The sequence below is a fragment of the Prunus avium genome, chromosome 6, assembly GCF_965620075.1.
Source record: "Prunus avium chromosome 6, drPruAviu1.hap1.1, whole genome shotgun sequence".
Classification (NCBI taxonomy): Eukaryota; Viridiplantae; Streptophyta; class Magnoliopsida; order Rosales; family Rosaceae; genus Prunus; species Prunus avium.
In genome coordinates, this window is record NC_142289.1 from 29759258 (window position 1) to 29777264 (window position 18007).

The 18007-nt window shown below is 36.4% G+C and overlaps 2 protein-coding genes across 3 annotated transcripts; both read left to right on the top strand.

Moving 5' to 3' along the window:
- The first annotated feature begins 3604 nt into the window (after nucleotides 1–3604).
- LOC110765556 (arogenate dehydratase 3) lies at nucleotides 3605–5574 on the top strand. The gene has a single exon (XM_021968693.2). The coding sequence runs from the start codon at nucleotides 3942–3944 to the stop codon at nucleotides 5241–5243; it is 1302 nt and encodes a 433-aa protein (XP_021824385.1). The 5' UTR covers nucleotides 3605–3941; the 3' UTR covers nucleotides 5244–5574.
- Nucleotides 5575–13964: 8390 nt separating this feature from the next.
- Nucleotides 13965–15049, top strand: PSK3 (PHYTOSULFOKINE 3 PRECURSOR). Of its 2 annotated transcripts, none has more exons than XM_088255604.1 (3): nucleotides 13965–14369; nucleotides 14552–14631; nucleotides 14745–15049. In XM_088255604.1, exons 1-3 carry the CDS (start codon nucleotides 14156–14158, stop codon nucleotides 14850–14852), a joined length of 402 nt encoding a protein of 133 aa, XP_088111730.1. In that variant the 5' UTR covers nucleotides 13965–14155; the 3' UTR covers nucleotides 14853–15049. The 2 variants fall into 2 exon arrangements, with proteins under 2 accessions (XP_088111730.1, XP_021824390.1); XM_021968698.2 differs by having other exon boundaries at nucleotides 13981–14369; nucleotides 14742–15048.
- The last annotated feature ends 2958 nt before the right edge of the window (nucleotides 15050–18007 follow it).

Here is an 18007-nt window from a genome sequence, read left to right on the forward strand (position 1 = left end):
CATGAGCCTAAACGAACCCTACCACCACCACCTAAAGAAGCGTCATCACTGCCATACCCACCATCGCATCCATAACAGATCTGGGGAAAACATGGTTTCTAACGATCTACCTGCGGATAAGAGTGAACAAATAAACAAAAACAACTACCTTAACAAAGAACAATTAGGTGATTTGTAGCAACCTCCATCGAAGACGATGTAAACCCAAATTTAGAGAACATAAGCAATGTTAGAGAGCGAATTTTGGGAGAAGAATTTTTCTGAGAACGCCTAAAAGGGGTGATGGGTAATTTCAAAAAAAAAAAAAATTTGGCTCCTATATTGAATATAATAGTGAATCTCTTTAAAAAAAAATATTTTATCATACATAGATACATATGAGATTAACATCAGTTTACCCCCTCAAGGTTTGGGATGATTTTCAATATGGGCCACGGGGTTTCAGTTTCATCAATTTACACCTCAACGTTATTAAAATTGATCAATTTACACCCTCCATTAAGTTGACCGTCTGGTTAAACGTTAATTGATGACATGGATACTGTAAATCATGAATTGGTTGACCAGTCGCCTTTAAAAAAAACTGAAAATCAATTACATAAACTAATAAAATAAAATTAAAACAAAAACCTATCAAGCCACATCACCCTTAGCCTCCCAACCCCCTCTCTCTCTCTCTCTCTCTCTCTCTCTCTCTCTCATTTTTTGTTCTACCAAACAACATAAATCTTTGATATAAAGAAAGGCAAGCTGAAATAATAAAGCAACCCTAAACCCTAATGGCAAGCTGGGGGCTTCTCGATCTTATTATTTCATCTTGCCTTTCTTTATATCAAAGATTTATGTTGTTTGGTAGAACAAAAAATTAGAGAGAGAGAGGGGGGGTGCCTGGGGAATAAGGTTGCGTCGCTCGGTAGGTTTTTGTTTTAAAAGAATTTTATTATTTTGATATAACAATCCCGATCTCTTGGACTACAGGGGTCTAAGAGATTTGTGGTCACTCACCATTGGATGTAAATTCAAGGGTTTACTCACTCTTGCACTCCTTTTAAAAAACCTGTGGTCCAAGAGATCGGGATTGTTTAATATAATTGATTTTAAGTTTTTTTTAAAGGGATTGGTTAGCCAATTCAAGATGTGGATCTCACAATATTCACGTCATCGATTAACGTTTGACCAGACAGTCAATTTAACAGAGAGTGTAAATTGGTCACTTTTAATAACATTTGGATGTAAATTGATGAAATTGAAACCTTGTGGTCCATATTGAAAATCACCCTAAATCTCGAGGGGGTAAACTGATGTTAATCCATACATATATATTGGGAATGGTAAAGTGCAAGGACTGGAGCTAGTGATTGCTTGAAGTAGGACCCTAAAACTCATGCCCCATTAGACATGACTGCTTGAAGTAGGTCCCTACTGGTGGCTCAATAGCCAATGACACCAATCAGAAAAATGTCGCCATTTTACCCAGTACTTCCCATACATGATTAACGGTGGCCTTCCTAGTTTCTGTATCCATTGTTGAATTATTGTTGGTGGTGCTTGAAGTCTTCGTAATTAATGGGTATAGCTAGTTATAGCTCTCGATCTAATGGTAGTCCTTTTGTCCACAACATCGAAAGAGATTTTACATTCAAATTCCTCATTCCCCCATTAATCAAAGCAAAGTAATGAGTATAGCCAATGTGTAATGTTTCTCGTCTCAATAAATTTTTATCCATTGTTATCATCATTAATGTGGCTTCGTGCAATCATTTTTCTAAATAATTATGATGAATTTGGTATAATTCAAAAATTGACAAATAAAATAGCATTATTTGCGCTCTTAAAATGTTTAATGGATTAATGGCTGAAACATGATACAATACGCGAAATTAGCATGTCAAATGATCGTATCGAGTTCGAGTTTTAAAAAAATTTGATTCAAAAACACAAAAAAATATGACACGTTGTCAAATCTCCCTAATAACATTAAAAGAATACTATCAATAAAACTAAGAAGTAACAGCATGTGCTCTGAAGAAATTTGTAAGAGCACATGAATTCCAGTCACGTGAAAATCGTGGTGTGGAACAAAGAACGATGAAATGACAAGACTAACCAGATGCAACAGTACATAACGTCCTCTTGGGCCTTGGGGTTTAGACAAAACTTCTTGGGGGACCTACTTCACTATGTGCCCTTTAAAATTGTGGTTCTCAACAAAACTGAAAACAGCCCTCTTTGTCTTTGGGCACTCTAGCTTCCAACATTAGCAATCCTTCTCATGTGCTCGGTTGGGACAAAATATATTGAAGGAAAAAATGGAAAGAAAATGATTGATGGATGACTAATGTTTCACATGTTTAAGTTGCTAGCTATGATTAATCTCTACTGTCTTTTTTTATGAACACACTCATTTTTACTTGTAAATGTTAGGAAATGTTTAGATACGACGTGTGTCGAGTGTGTTGTATTGATCGGAATAGGGTTTTGATGTGTTATCGCTGTCATCCTCCAACAAATGTTGAGAAGCAATTGGTCTAAGTGTGTTGTATTGCTCGGAATAGGGTATTAATAAGCTATTGCTATCATTATTCATGTAACAAAACGTACCAACATGTTACCGATTGTTGACAATATCAACAAAACTCATCCTTTAACAAAACAGGAACGTCCTACACAGAAAAAATCCCGAGTATTTAGGTTCACACAGATTTGATGTAAACTTCAGCCAACTATGGAGATTTGAGTCCTAATATTTTTGGATTGGTGGCCATCCATTAATTTTTCTGTGGCAGTTGTGAGAACTTGCTAACAAATTGGGGGCACGATATTAAGAGTACAACAGTTTGGCTGTCTTCATTCCCCGACAACTTGATCTACGTTATAAAATAAATTGTCTTAAGAGTTGTTTGGTACTATTGGCAGTTTTCCTTTATTCAGCAATGATAAAATAAATAAATAAAAAGTTACTTTAGCTAGTTAATTTCAAATCTGGTTTTTTTTCCAATATAATTGGAACCATACCCTACATATTATTGATTTTTGCTTCTCCTCCATAATGGTACAGACTGTAATCCTGGCAGGTACAGACTTTTACAGTATTGCAATTGGATTTTCTTTTCCTTTTTTTTTCTCCTTTAACTTATCCTCCTATTAAGGTATGCCCTTTTCCACTTTCAGTTATATCCCAGATTGGTTCTTACCATAATTATATATGCCCTTCCCCCATTCACCACAAATTCTACCATCTCTGTTTACCCAAAAATAAAATAAAATAAAAACTACGCAGATATGAATTAGACTAGTTGATTCAGCTCTCCTTATACCCGAGTTCGAATCTCCTTCCTCAAATTTGGAGCTGCCTTCTCACTCTAGGCATTAAACCAGTAAGTTCACGTTAATCCTTGCTTGCTTATTACAAAAGTAGAGCGCCCCACATTTAAAATGCACCTTTAAACAACAAATTTATAAATATTTTTTTTTTTTGGGTTGAGAAATAGTGCTTTTCCTGGAAACGGTGTGGACCCATAATTTTTTTTGTTTTGCCTATTTAACTTTGATGTTTTCTTTTTTTATTCTCATACGAAAGAAATATATATAATAATAATAAATACTCACAGAAATAGGGGAGGGTGAGGTGAGCGAGGGTAGGTGTGAGATTTGACCAAACCACCTCCTCTTCACAACAACAGACTCTTCCACTCTACTTCCCTCTCTCTCTCCTCATCATCGTTTCCCAATTCCCATTTGCCTCCCTCTCTCTCTCTCTCTCTCTCAATATAAAAACCCATCTCCAGCCTCCCTTTCTTCTCAGCTTGAGGTTCCCTTTTCCAGAGAGAACACCAAGCTTTCTTCCACCTCCCAAAACTTTTTCCAACTTCTCATTCTTTTTCTCTTAATTCCATCTAACTCCCCAACACTCCCGCACGACACGACACAACACAAACACAATGCAGGCTCTTCTTCCCCCCTCCTCTAATAATCTCAAAATTAGCCACGTCCCCACCCGCCTCACCCGGGTGGCCCCGACCCGTTTCGCCGTGGTCAAATGCGCCTACCGTTCCGACGCCGTCCACTTTCACAACGGCATCGGCACCAGCCGCGCTGACTGGCAGAGCTCCTGCGCCATTCTCGCCAGCAACGTCGTCTCCCAGCAGCCCCAGCCGCCTTCCGACAAATCCGGAACTGCTGACCACGTTGCGTCGGTCAACGGCCACAAGACCAACGTTGACCTCGACCTCGTCCCCATCGAGAAGCTCTCCTCCTCCTCCTCCGCGGATGACAAGTCCTCTTCTCCCCTTCCGCCTCCCCGGGCCCTCACCATCACCGACCTCTCCCCAGCTCCGATGCACGGCTCGCAGCTGCGCGTGGCCTACCAGGGCGTCCCTGGCGCGTACTCCGAAGCCGCCGCCGGCAAAGCCTACCCGAAATGCGAGGCCATCCCCTGCGACCAGTTCGAAGTCGCCTTCCAAGCCGTCGAACTCTGGATCGCCGATCGAGCCGTCTTGCCGGTCGAGAACTCCCTCGGCGGCTCAATTCACCGAAATTACGATCTTCTCCTCCGCCACCGTCTCCACATCGTCGGCGAGGTCCAGCTACCAGTCCACCACTGCCTTCTGGCCCTCCCAGGGGTCAGAAAAGAGTACTTGAACCGAGTCATCTCGCATCCTCAAGCTCTGGCTCAGTGTGAGTTGACTCTGACCAAACTCGGCCTCAACGTCGCGCGCGAGGCCGTCGACGACACCGCCGGCGCCGCCGAGTTCGTCGCCGCCAACAACCTCCGCGACACCGGAGCGATTGCCTCGGCTCGCGCAGCCGATTTGTACGGCCTGGAGATCCTGGAGACTGGGATCCAGGACGACTCGAGCAACGTGACTCGGTTCGTGATGCTGGCTCGGGAGCCGATCATTCCCCGCACGGATCGGCCGTTCAAGACGAGCATCGTCTTCGCTCACGACAAAGGGACCTCCGTGCTGTTCAAGGTCCTATCGGCCTTCGCCTTCAGGAACATCAGCTTGACGAAGATCGAGTCGAGGCCGCACCGGAACCGTCCGATCAGGCTGGTGAGCGATTCGAACGAAGGGACGGCGAAGCATTTCGAGTACCTGTTCTATGTGGACTTCGAAGCGTCCATGGCGGAGGTTAGGGCACAGAACGCGTTGGCAGAGGTTCAGGAGTTCACGTCTTTCTTGAGAGTCCTGGGAAGCTACCCCATGGATATGACTCCTTGGTCTCCTTCCAGGGGCGATTAGTGGAATTACTTGATTCATTAGGCCCCTTGATAGTAAATTATTACCGCAAAAAACAAGGACCCGGGAGAAAATTTGAATAATTTCAAGTTTTCTCTCTCATTCACTTTGTTACCTTTTCTTTTCTTTCTTTTTTTTAATTTTTAATTTTTAATTTTGGTGGATCTAAATCTACATCCATGCCCATGGTTTAGTCCATTCCATCCATCCCAAACAAGTAAAAAGAATTTGGAATATGCTGTTGCGTAAATATGTTTAAAAAATTTGTGGGTGTTACGTGTAAGATTGTAAAATCTCCATCTGTCATTCAAAGACTCAATGCTTTGTGTATTCATATATGATATTTTAGATAATTCTAAAGAAACCCATCTAGGAACTATTTTATTTTATTTTTGTAATAATGGGTTTCTTAGTTACTAATGGAATATTTTAGTGGCTAATGCCTATGAACTATGAACTATGAACTATGAAGTGACTAAAGTGTTGTGCTTTATTAGTCACTAATGGAATCAAAAGTTCCTTGATTTCTAGGTTTAACCTGGTTGAAATATGTCATTGTCCAAGTTGGCACAAAAACACCCATTTTTCTTCTTCTAAAATGTTTTTTGTTTTTTACGTCCGCTTCAAATCATTAGGTAGTTTGCTCGTCATATCACATTTGTATAGACAAAGTATTGGCGTTGACGCTTGACAGGAACAACTCTTGCTAGGAAATTTTTGGTGGGGAAGACATTTTCTTGCCCCATGGGGCAAAATTGTTCATCAAATATTTCTCTTTTATTTTTCGCGGTTTAATAGGACAAACCATTTGCTAGGGCTTGAAAGATTCCCTATCTTATTTTCTTCAAAGTCGGGAACAAAAATAAGCAATTATTGTCTCATGCTTGTGCAATCTAGATAAAAAGTGAACTGACTTGGATGACATATGCTAAATTTCAAAATCTTCCCATACCAAATATCTGCATTTACGTATTTACGTTTTTTTTATTGTTTCAAAAGAAACTCTCGACGCTACGAATGAAGTTTTTTATACTCATTCAACTTTAAATTTTATACCGTAATCTAAATACTAAGTGGGAGATATTTTTTCTTATTGCAACAAGAACATACAATAATTTACACTATTATTTTTATTTTTTTATTTTATATATAGCTTTTGGTTTTTCCCAATATTTTTATAATCTAATCATGGTTCTCCCTTAGTGGCTAGGTGAACATAGATTGAAGCAAGGAGGTAGTTTGCGAATGGATGAGAATGTTTGGAGAAGCTCGTGCTTGGGTTGTTCAAAAGCTTTGTTTTCACCAACCAAAACCGAGTGAGGTACGTAAGTCTAAGTTTTGATTTCAAGCTATTGAGAATAAGTCAAGTCCAAACCACACACATATACAATAAACTTGGCATTCTTGCACTTATCTTTCTTCTCGCTTCTACACCCACCAACCAAATGAGTTTGAACACCATCAATCTAAGGTTTCATTACTCTTTCAAATACAAAGTTACTTTACTTGAAGCAACTTCTTTTATTTTAAAGAACGATGATGTATGCAGTCTCTCTCACGCGCACGTGGTAAATTAATAGTTATTGGTCGATATGCATATCTCTCATGGTACGATTTATTTCAATCAATACCTTTCAATCATTCGTGCAAGTTCATGCTCGAATGACTACTTAGATATTAAGGTTGTATCTTAAAAACTTGAAAAGAAAGCTTCGTAGACCCTAAATGATCCATTTATGACCAAAACTTTACGAGTGTCATTGTTATTCGTCTAAGTAAATAGAACAATAATCAAATAATGTTAAAAAAAGGTGATTTGGAATAAAATTAGATGACGTGGGGATGATAATTAGGATAACATAATGAGCGAGCGTTTAGAAAAAATAATATAAGAGGGGTTGAAAAAGAGGGTTTGGTGGGGAAAGGAGGGGCATGATGGGGGTGTGTGGTGGTAGGTGGAGCATTGTGCAATTTCTGCTTTGGCAGCCTTTGCTTGCCAACAAGTGGTTGATAGCAACTTCACTTCACTATGACGCCCTCCCCACCTCTCCCTGACGTTCGTCGGCATCGCCTTCCTTCATTAGTGTCATGTTGTTGTTGGGGCCATATTAGCATCAACAATTGTTTTCAAACTTAAATTCCATGTTTCAAAAAAAAAAAATATTCCCTACAACCGGTTGTATGCAGAGTTATATGTTCCGAATTGGCATGTTAAGGTATCACTTAGTGAAATGTCTCACTAATATCAAGTAATTGTATATGATCTATACAATTCTCGTCTTACAATTTTTTCGATCAACTAAAAATCATTAAGTAGAACACGATTAGAGGAGTTCGAGTACTGCTCAAGGAGAGTTCGAACACTACGCAATGCTGTATTCTTAAGACTAAGAGAATGCTAAACCTAAATGTGTTTAAAAGTCCAAATTTGAGTTATTTTTCTTAGTTGATTGGTAATGCTTGGTCTAAATTTAAAATTTTGTGCCCTTTACCAACCACAAGCACATTGCACTTATGGCATTCAAGTCATGCATTTTTGGTAGGTCTAAAAATTGAGTTGGTGTGGAAGCATCACACATGGTGATGGTGGTGGCTGCACATATGGACGGTATTCACATACGCCACCAACCTAAAAGCTAGATTGAGTCGTGATTGGGTTTATTGCACAAATAATAAACCAAGAAAGCCTTGTTCTCTTCTTTGGTGTTTGCATTGTTTTCTAGCAGTATACTAACAAGTGTAACTCAGAAAATTCAAAATGTGTATGATTATTAAACATTTTTGAAATATAAAAATATAAAAATATTTTAAATCTATGCTATTATTTATTAATTAGGAAATGTTTTTATTTATTTATATTTTTTTAAAATTTATTTTTGTTAGATATACTCATATTTTTATTCTTTGCCAATATAAAAGTATTTATAAAGAAGTATAAAAATGTGTTAACCCTAGATAACATATGAAATAAATCATGATCGTCAACGTAATCATGATGGATTTGTTTATTATATAAATCTTTTAAAATCATACGAATTTTTTAAAATTAAGGGAAACCTAATTAGTTGTAATTTTTTTTTAGATTAGTCATTATGACAGTGTGTATACATGTGCTTAAGTAAATTGTAAATGGAGGTGTCATTTGTAAACAATGTATTGTATCAACAACATGAGAGAGACTGTACCAATCCGGGGACATGCCTGCTATGTTGGAAGGATATTCCAAATTGACTGTCCATCATTACAGCTACTCAATTCATGTAGGCCTCAAAAAATATTTGCTAAAAGACAATTTTGTCCAAAAAAAATCAAAGAATCTTATTTTTATATGCTAGTTGCTTCTATATATAGAATATTATCAGTAAGGAAAGGGGAATCGACCTTGAAATCTCTTTTAACACTGCAAAGAGAAATATCATTATATCAATAGCAAATTAGTATACCAACAAGATCTAGTTCAATGGAAAGTGGCTTCGATTTGTAGACCAGTGATCTTAGATTCAAACCCTCATGGCACATTGGTTGTGTTTGTGTCAAAAAACCTCTCATTCCCTTCCTAACTTTAGCACCAAAAAATAAAAAACAAACAAACAAAAAGCTAATTAATATTACTAAAAATTTGGAAAAAAAAAGTCCGGTGAAAAATATAAAATATGTTGCTACTAAAAAAGAAAAAGAAAAAGAAAAGGTTTAGGCTACCTTGGCAATGGGTTGTAACTTGTAAGCCCAATTGGCACTGCCAATAGGCTGCCTTATGCTCAGCCCAGCCCAAATTAGATGACATAGAAACGAAGCATAAGCCTCTTTCTGTTTCCAACTGCCCAGCACTCGAATTGGGCTAAAACCCATAAAAGCCTAAAACAACGGATTTTTTTTTTTTGGGGCTAAAGTTACGAAGGGGAGGTGAGTTTTCTCATACACATTGCTAAGATGTTAAGGGGTTTGAACCTGAGACCATTCATTTGCAAATCAATAACATTTTCCACTAGACTAGACCTCGCTTGTTTTATAAGAGCCAAACAAATTACCTTATCAACATAAGGGGAGAACAAAGAAAAAAAACAAGGCTTGCCAACATAAAAACCGGCCATAATGGTTTTTTGGTTTGTTTTTCACATTCACCTACCTTGAGATTAATTACTAACCTATAAAGTTATAAATTAATTAAAAATTTATGAGACAAATTAATCAATATCGAAATAGTATGCATATGTAACTTTTCCCACAACAGATTATTGGTATGATAATCAATATCGAAATAATTGTACATGATCTACACAGTTCTCGTCTTACAATTTTTTCGATCAACTAAAAATCATTAAGTAGAACACTATTAGAGGAGTTTGAGTACTGCTCGAGGAGGGTTCGAACACAATGCAATGCTATATTCTTAAGACTAAGAGAATGCTAAACCTAAATGTGTTTAAAAGTCCAAATTTGAGTTATTTTTCTTAGTTGATTGGTAATGCTTGGTCTAAATTTAAAATTTTGTGCCCTTTACCAACCACAAGCACATTGCACTTATGCATTTTATGCCAAGTCATGCATTTTCGGTAGGTGTAAAAATTGAGTTGGTGTAGAAGCATCACACATGGTGATGGTGGTGGCTGCACATATGGACACTATTCACATTCGCCACCAACCTAAGAGCTAGATTGAGTCCTGATTTGGGTTTATTGCACAAATAATTAACCAAGAAATCATTGTTTTCTAGTAGTATACTAACACGTGTAACTCAGAAAATTCAAAATGTGTACTAAACATTTTTTAAATATAAAAGTAAAAAATATTTTAAACCTATGCTATTATTTATTGATTAGGAAATGTTTTATTTATTTAAAAAAAATTATTTATTAATTTTTATCATATATGCTCATTTTTTTTATTCTTCTCAAATATAGAGGTATTTATAAAAAAGTACAAAGATGTGTTAATCCTAAATAACATAGAAAATAAATCATGATCGCTAACATAACCATGATGGATTTGGTTATTATAAGAATCTTTTAAAATCATACGAATTTTTTAAAATTAAGGGAAATCTAATTAGTTGTAATTTTTTTTTTAGATTAGTTATTATGTGTGTATACATGTGCTTAAGTAAATTGTAAATGGAGGTGTCATTTGTAAACAGTATATTGTATCAATAATATGAGAGAGACATGCCTGGAAGGATATTCCAAATTGACTATCCATCATTACAGCTACTCAATTCATGTAGGTCTCAAAAAATATTTGCTAAAAGACATTTTTGTCTAAAAAAGGCAAAGAATCTTATTTTTATATGCTACTTGCTTCTATATATAGAACATTATCAGTAAGGAAAGGGGAATCGGCCTTGAAACCTCTTTTAACACTGTAAAGAGAAATATCATTATATCAATAGCGAATTAGCATGTCAACGGGATTTAGTCCAATGAAAAATGGCTTCGACTTATAGATCAGTGGTCTTAGGTTCAAACCCCATGACGCTCTGATTGTATTTGTGTGATGAGAAAACCCCCCTTCCATTCCTAATTTTGACCCAAAAGAAAGAAAAAAAAGCTAATTAGTATTACTAAAAAGTTCAACAAGAAAAAAATTTCCAGCGAAAAATATAAAATATGTTGCTACTAAAAAAGAGAAAGAAAAAGAAAAGGTTTAGGCTACCATGGCAATGGGTTGTAACTTGAAAGCCCAATTCGCACTGCCGATAGCCTGTCTTGGGCTCAGCCCAGCCCAAATTAGATGATATAGAAATGAAGTATAAGTCCTTTTCTGTTTCCAACAGCCCAGCATTCGAATTGGGCTAAGATCCGTAAAAGCCTAAAATAATAGGTTTTTTTTAGCCATTTGAAGGGGAGATGGGTTTTCTCACACACACAATTAAGATGTCATGGAGGTTCGAACTTGAGAGTCTGAGACTACTAATTTGCAAATCAGTGACACTTTCCACTAGACTAGACCTCACTTGTTTGACAAGAGCCAAACAAATTACCTTAGCAACATAAGAGGAAAACCAAAAATAAGGCTTGCCAACATAAAAACCGGCCCTAATGTTTTTTTTTTTCCTTCACATTCACCTACCTTGAGATTAATTACTAAGCTATAAAGTTATAAATTAATTACTCTTAACCTCAAGTGCAAGAGTAATTACTCTTAACCACCTGAGCTACAAACCCCTTACATAATCCCTCGACTTATTAGTTAATCTTAGAAAGATTAGTCAGCGGAGTTTGACATCCAAAACCCTACTGCACCAACTGCAAATATGTTGGAATAGGCCAAGGAAAAATAAAATAAAATTCCCCAAGGAGAGAAACTTGAAGATAAGCCATTGCATGCCATGTTATTCTGTCTTGCAAGATAAATGTTAAATAAATCAAAGCAGAGTCATAGTTTACAGTTTGCCCTGCCAAAGCTCTCCAAGAATGCATTTGATTTCACAATTCCATGCATTTCCTCCATGTTTTTAAAGAGAATTAAAAAAAAAAAAAAAATAATGAAGAAACAGATATCAGACATTGGAGTTCCTGACTTTGATGAACTAGACAACTCTACTCAGTGCATATCCCTTATGCTCGTGCTAGTCAATGTCAACAGCAGAAAGCAGAACAACAAAGACCAACTTATGCTGGTGGCCTGGTGGCTATTTCCACACGTACTTTCCACTACTTATACCTTTTATTATAGATACCTCTCACAGGAGAAAAGTTTTCTTTTTTCTGACTTGAAAATTGAAATTTTTGAAAGTTGAAAAGCACTCGTAATTGACAAAACATGACTCTCCTTAACAAAGAAACATGGTACAGCAATAGAATCTTACTGAAGATGTCTAACTTATAAGAAAGTGAAAGCTGCTGGCCTCGAAAAAGTTCTTGGGAAAACGATGAAGCAATGATTCATATATATAATTGAGCATATGTAAGCTTTTATATACCTTCGGTTCAATTATCTTCAAGGCCAAAAAAATTGAAAAGGAAGTTAAATTTAAGTGGGATGAGTACTGAATGATGAATTTTGAGCACATAATGTTACGTTATGTCGACATACATCTTTAGATTGTTCTTTATGATTTTCTAACATGATATCAGAGCTCTAGTATCGAATATTCCTTAATTATTTGTTACTTTATGTTTATCACTTAATTTGCAGATTGAGAGGCTACTAAGAGGGAGATATCAACTTTATGTATATTGTTTGGTCAATTTTCTAACAACTAGATGCTTTTTAGGTTGAATGCTTGTATAGCAAGCTGATCCTATCTTGCAGAAAAGTTCAAGCAAATAACTTTCTATTTCTTCTCTAACCAACTCAACTAACAACCCATAGTATCTTGCTTATAGGAACACATTGCTAATACATATAAGCAAGATACTACGGCACACAACCCGTTGATAGTACTTCAACAAAATAGTTATTTGCGACAAACTTTTTTTTAGGACCCCAAATGCTCTCACAAGAACACTATTTCCGACAACAAAATTCTGTTCTTTAGAATGAAAGTGCTTACAATGGAGTTCCACGGTCTATTGTCTTCGGGAAAACCGCTTTTTCGACGATAAAATGGCTTTTCCGACTGCGTTTTACTTTCAGAAATGGTTTTTTTTATTTTTTATTTATAGATGTGAGTTGTATGATATCATGAAGAACAGAATGATCCGTTTCCAATGCCATTGTCACATAAACATGGTCAAAAGCATTTCCATCAGTTCATGAGTTAGATCATGATAATGTTTTCCAATCACACTTGTCTGGGACTAGCGGACATAATCTTTCAAAACTCCATCTCAATATCCTAGAGAATTAGTTAGTATGATAAATATGTCTTCACAGAATCCAAACCCAATAGTGGCCTTCCCTAGGCTAATTCTTTAATGCTTCAGCAAGAAATGATAGATTCAAATCTTCCAAAAAGAGAGAAGCATAATCTCCTCTTCAATTTATAATAACCATTCTTTTTTAAGAAGAGACAGACACATCTGCAAACCCTAAACATGGTGTGCCCTCCACTATTGCCAAAAGACATTACCCCTGTATTGACCAAATGCTTAAAAATATCCACATGCATCTATCTTAGCCAGATTTGTTTAATAGAGTAATGTTTCCTCATCATACACATTATAATGTTTGACTGTGAATTTAACCCATATGTTCAAGTAAGAATCAATCTTATTAATGACGTAGATCCTCATCGGTGAAACGAATTGATAACTATTAGTCTTACCATATACCTTAAAAACATTTCAAAATATATGCTCTGTCTGTGTGACATAGAATGGTGCGCTGGTACACATTTCAAAATATATGTAGAGGGCTTGGATTAAACAGCACAAAAACTAAGTAGATAGGAATATGGTCTGAGTGATGAGGCCACTGATGTGGAGCAATTTGAAGCATGGTCTTTGAAGAATTATGTCATTTCATAGATAAGCAGAAAACAACACAAGATTGATGCCACGTATCAGCATTATATAGCAGAGAAAATGATGGGCAGCAGCTGTCAACCTGTCCGAAAGGTTGACTTGTTGACACTGTCAACCACCATATAACATTTGGACTCTTTTGGACCACTATGGTAGACAATGACCAAAGCTCTCTCTCTCTCTGTGTCTCTCTCATATCAAGTAGTGGTGTTGTCACAACAGGCATGGAGTGTATAGTATATAATAAGAGGATGGTGGTGATTGGCCCTACCCTATGATATGAGGTATCGAGACTGCCTCACTTAGAGAGACCTTCAGTGTGCAGAAAAACTGGTGTGAAATGTGTATAACATTATTTTGCTATTCTCGATCAATTATGGCATATGAAATGAAAAAATTATTATACGTGACATACTTTGATTGGCCGAGGATAACAAAACAATGTTATCTTGTTCCACCCAAGGGTTTCTCATTCATGTGACTTACCGGGGCTGATCAGTGGCTTTTTGCATGTATTTATGTCCCTCCTCTGCTTCCTTCTCGCATCTCAAGTTCCAACTCTTTAAGCTCCTCTCTCTCTCTCTCTCTCTCTCTCTCTCTCTCTCTCATTTTGAAGCTGAAACCATGAAGCAAAGCTTTAGCTCAGGAGCTATTGTCCTATGCATTTTCTTCATAATTTCTTCGTCAACAATAATATCAGCTCGTCTCCTAGGCAACAAAGAAGGTAAATCCTAAACGATTGTGCGTTGACAATCAACTAGCTGTCGCTTTGTTTGATGTAGATGAGGTCTCTCATGAGTTAAAATTTTCCCTCCGCAAACCAGAAATTAAAAGAAAAACAAATTAGCCTTAGCTTCTTCTTTCTCTTAGCTATAATTATGAACTAAAACCTTGTTGTCTTTGCAGGACAAGAGGATCAGGTAGAGCTCAATGCAATCACTGATGGGGGTTCACTTGTAGAGTTGAAAGGCAGTGAACTAATGAATGTATATTTTAAATTTCTTTTCTTTTCTTTTTTTATAAATTAACCCCAACTAGTCATCAAGTTATATATCTTAATACTCTTTGTTTTTTTGTTGCTTTTGGGATATTATAGCAGTTAATTGGGGTGGAAGATTGCACTGATGGAGATGAGGACTGTTTAAACAGAAGGATAATGGCTGAAGCTCACTTGGACTACATCTACACCCAGCACCATAAGCCTTGATACTCTTCATAATGTAACTGTTACATCTAATTAGTAGATAATATGAATGTTTATATATGTATGTTCTCTTAATCATATAATGACTTTGTTTACAAGTTCAACCTAAATTATTAGTTTAAGTTTGTCATCATTTGATGTTCTTAATAAAATTAAGGTGAAGTTTATCTCTTCCACTAAGAACATTACTACTAGAAGCAGCTACAACTTGTAAAACTTTTTTATTTTATTTATATGAATAATATTATACTTTAATCTAATCTATACTACGGAAAGAAGATTCGAACTCGAGTGCAGGGTGGGAAGCACATCAACGCTAGCCAACTTCTAAAATTATATATGTGGAAAAATTAAAAGCCATGAAAAACAATCTAGGGTAGGTGATTTTGGGGTAGGGCATTGATTAAAGCTTTCCAATTAATTAAAACCAGGTAGGAAGTTGGACTGATTAAATTTATACACAGATAACATAACAGATATCCATTTACTGGTTTCCAGCAGCATGGATCTTTCAAAACAGTTGGGAAGTCAACCAAATTTTGACTTGTAGTCCAAAAGCTCACGTGCAGGCAGGCACCATGAAGACAAAGCTTTTAATTCTGAACTCTCTCTTTCCTAGTAGCTACTTTGGTGGCACTTAATGCATACTTTCTTAAAGTATGCTTACAGAAGGAAACTGCTCATTTTAATATATCTGCTTGTAAAATTTTCCACTAATGAGAAACTACAGAATATTATAACTTAAGGAAAGAGCACATCTTCCCAATTCTTTTACTTCAACAATAATATTATAAGTTGTTTGGAATCCAGTACTGATATATGTCTTTGTTCTTCTTCTTGAAGAGAAATGGGAAGTGATTAGGTAACTTAAGATAGCTCTCCTCACAGCCTGAATTGTTGGACTCAGAGAAATTATTGGACTCTAAATTCTTAAGTGGTCACAGAAGCCAACAATCTATATCAAGTTTCAAGCTAACACTCTTTCTCGCGTGAATTCTTATTTTATCGAATTCAAACGACAAAAAAGAAAAAGAAAAAAGAGAGGAATGGAGATTTGAGGGTTTTGAACCTAGGTGCCCTTCCTACATCGAAAGCTCGGGTTATGTTAGACAATTAGTAGACTCTAAAATCTTAAGCTATTAAAAAATAAATCAACAATGTATATCGAGCTAAATAGATTGCATCCTAACAATCACAAATCAAGATTAGCAATGTAGCCATATAAGCCCATGCAAGGTTTTCTAACTTTCCAATGTGGGACTTTTTACCTTCACATTCTCACACGACCCCGCACGTGTGGCAAATTTTCAAGCTTAGCAAGTGGACAACACATATTGGGTGATATGGAGCATGTGTGGCCGTTGGGCTTTTACACATGGGCTAACCTGCTCTGATACCATGAAGGAAGTTGAGGTTCCACCCCAAAACCAATTGGCAATAAGGAGAGTAACACAACTCCTTATAAGCCCTTGCAAGGTTTTCTAACTTTCCAATATGAAACTTTTTACCTTCACATTCTCACAGCCTCCAATATCAACATTGTAGTCATACGACACTTACATCAATACTCAATAGGGGACACATTCATGGATACAGCTACTACAAAGAAGGAATCTCCTGAAAGTTGAATTAATCCTTCAAGGCATATCCACCAATTGAAAATTTCAACGGAACATTTCTATTATAATAATAAAAGAAAGCATAATGTATGTATTATAATGCACTATAATAATTTCAAAATAACAATATAATAAGCACATGTGCTCTTTACGAGCCATGTGGTTTTGGGATGGATTATTTATATATTTGTGATGAAGCCAATGAAATCACCACCACCGCCATTCTTTTATTTAAAATTTTCAATGTATTGCTTTTCTCCATATTTACTATATTTTTGGGTAGAAAGGTTCCACAAAAACACAGAATATACCTTAATTACTATGCATATACCAAATCAGCAATGAAGGCTCCACTCTTTGGTCAGCCACCTTCTCTGTTTTTCTCTTCTGCACTAATTTATTTTGGTGTATTCTCACAGGTGTGCCAATTTATTCTTTTATTTTTTGATACAAGCGAAATTCGGGGAGGGAGGAATCGAACTTAGGACCTCGGATAGAGGAGTAAATGCTCTTAACCACTTGAGTTACAAACTCCTTACTATAGTTCTACCAAATAAAGGATTGGAAATGATTACGAACTCTAATTAGACCTCTTAAGCTTTGATAATTTATCTTGTGTATGGGAACTCAAAACCACTTTAATTCATTGGAGTATGACTGGTTGGTTTGCTTTTGTTTCCTTACTTTACATTCATACACTAAACTTTTTACAAGGATAGTGCATGCAAGCTTCAAAGCCATCAAACTGAATCTTAATGCATGTTTTAGCACTGTTGCTAAATTGGTCATCTTCTTCAGTGCCTTTCCCCTTTGCTTTATCTAATTTATAATTACAGAAGAGCCATATAATCTGCCTTTATCAGAGGAGGGGTAGTGACTTCCTGGTTGTCCAGCAGACATGGTGCTTTCAAAATTCTTCAAATTGAGAAACATATTTTTCTAACTAAAAAGCTATGATATTTCTCTATACCGTAGAAGCTTTTAGAAAGCATCTCTAAACTTATATTTATCATACTTTTCATTGAACTGAGAGAAAGTTTACCATATTTATTAGGTTATAATTACTCAGCATCACATACCCTCTACATGCTCCAACAGCCATAAAAATTACAAACTTTTATTCCATCATTGAAACATGATGACAGGAAGATTTTTAATTTTTTTCCCTCAAACTTTAGCTTTTAACTATGCCACTCAAATTGGGGTAAGGCTTTAAGTTCCCCCATTTTCATTTTGATGATTAATAAAGTTTCCCTCGTACCGTCGAGGTTCTCTATAAAAAAAAAAAACTATGCCACTCAAATTGAGTCATTTGGATGCTCTTTCTACATTGACCACATCTTTATAGCTTCATCAACTTAACAGAACCAATCAAGAGGCACCAAAGGAATCATATCCTTTCTTCCTCTAAACAAAATCGTCCAGTAAAAGTCAAGGGTTATAAGGTGATTTTGAGTTCCATCAACTAAAATTTAAGTATTACCTAAACAAGACGACTAACAATTGCCAAGTTAACAAGAGCGTCCAAATTGATTGGGA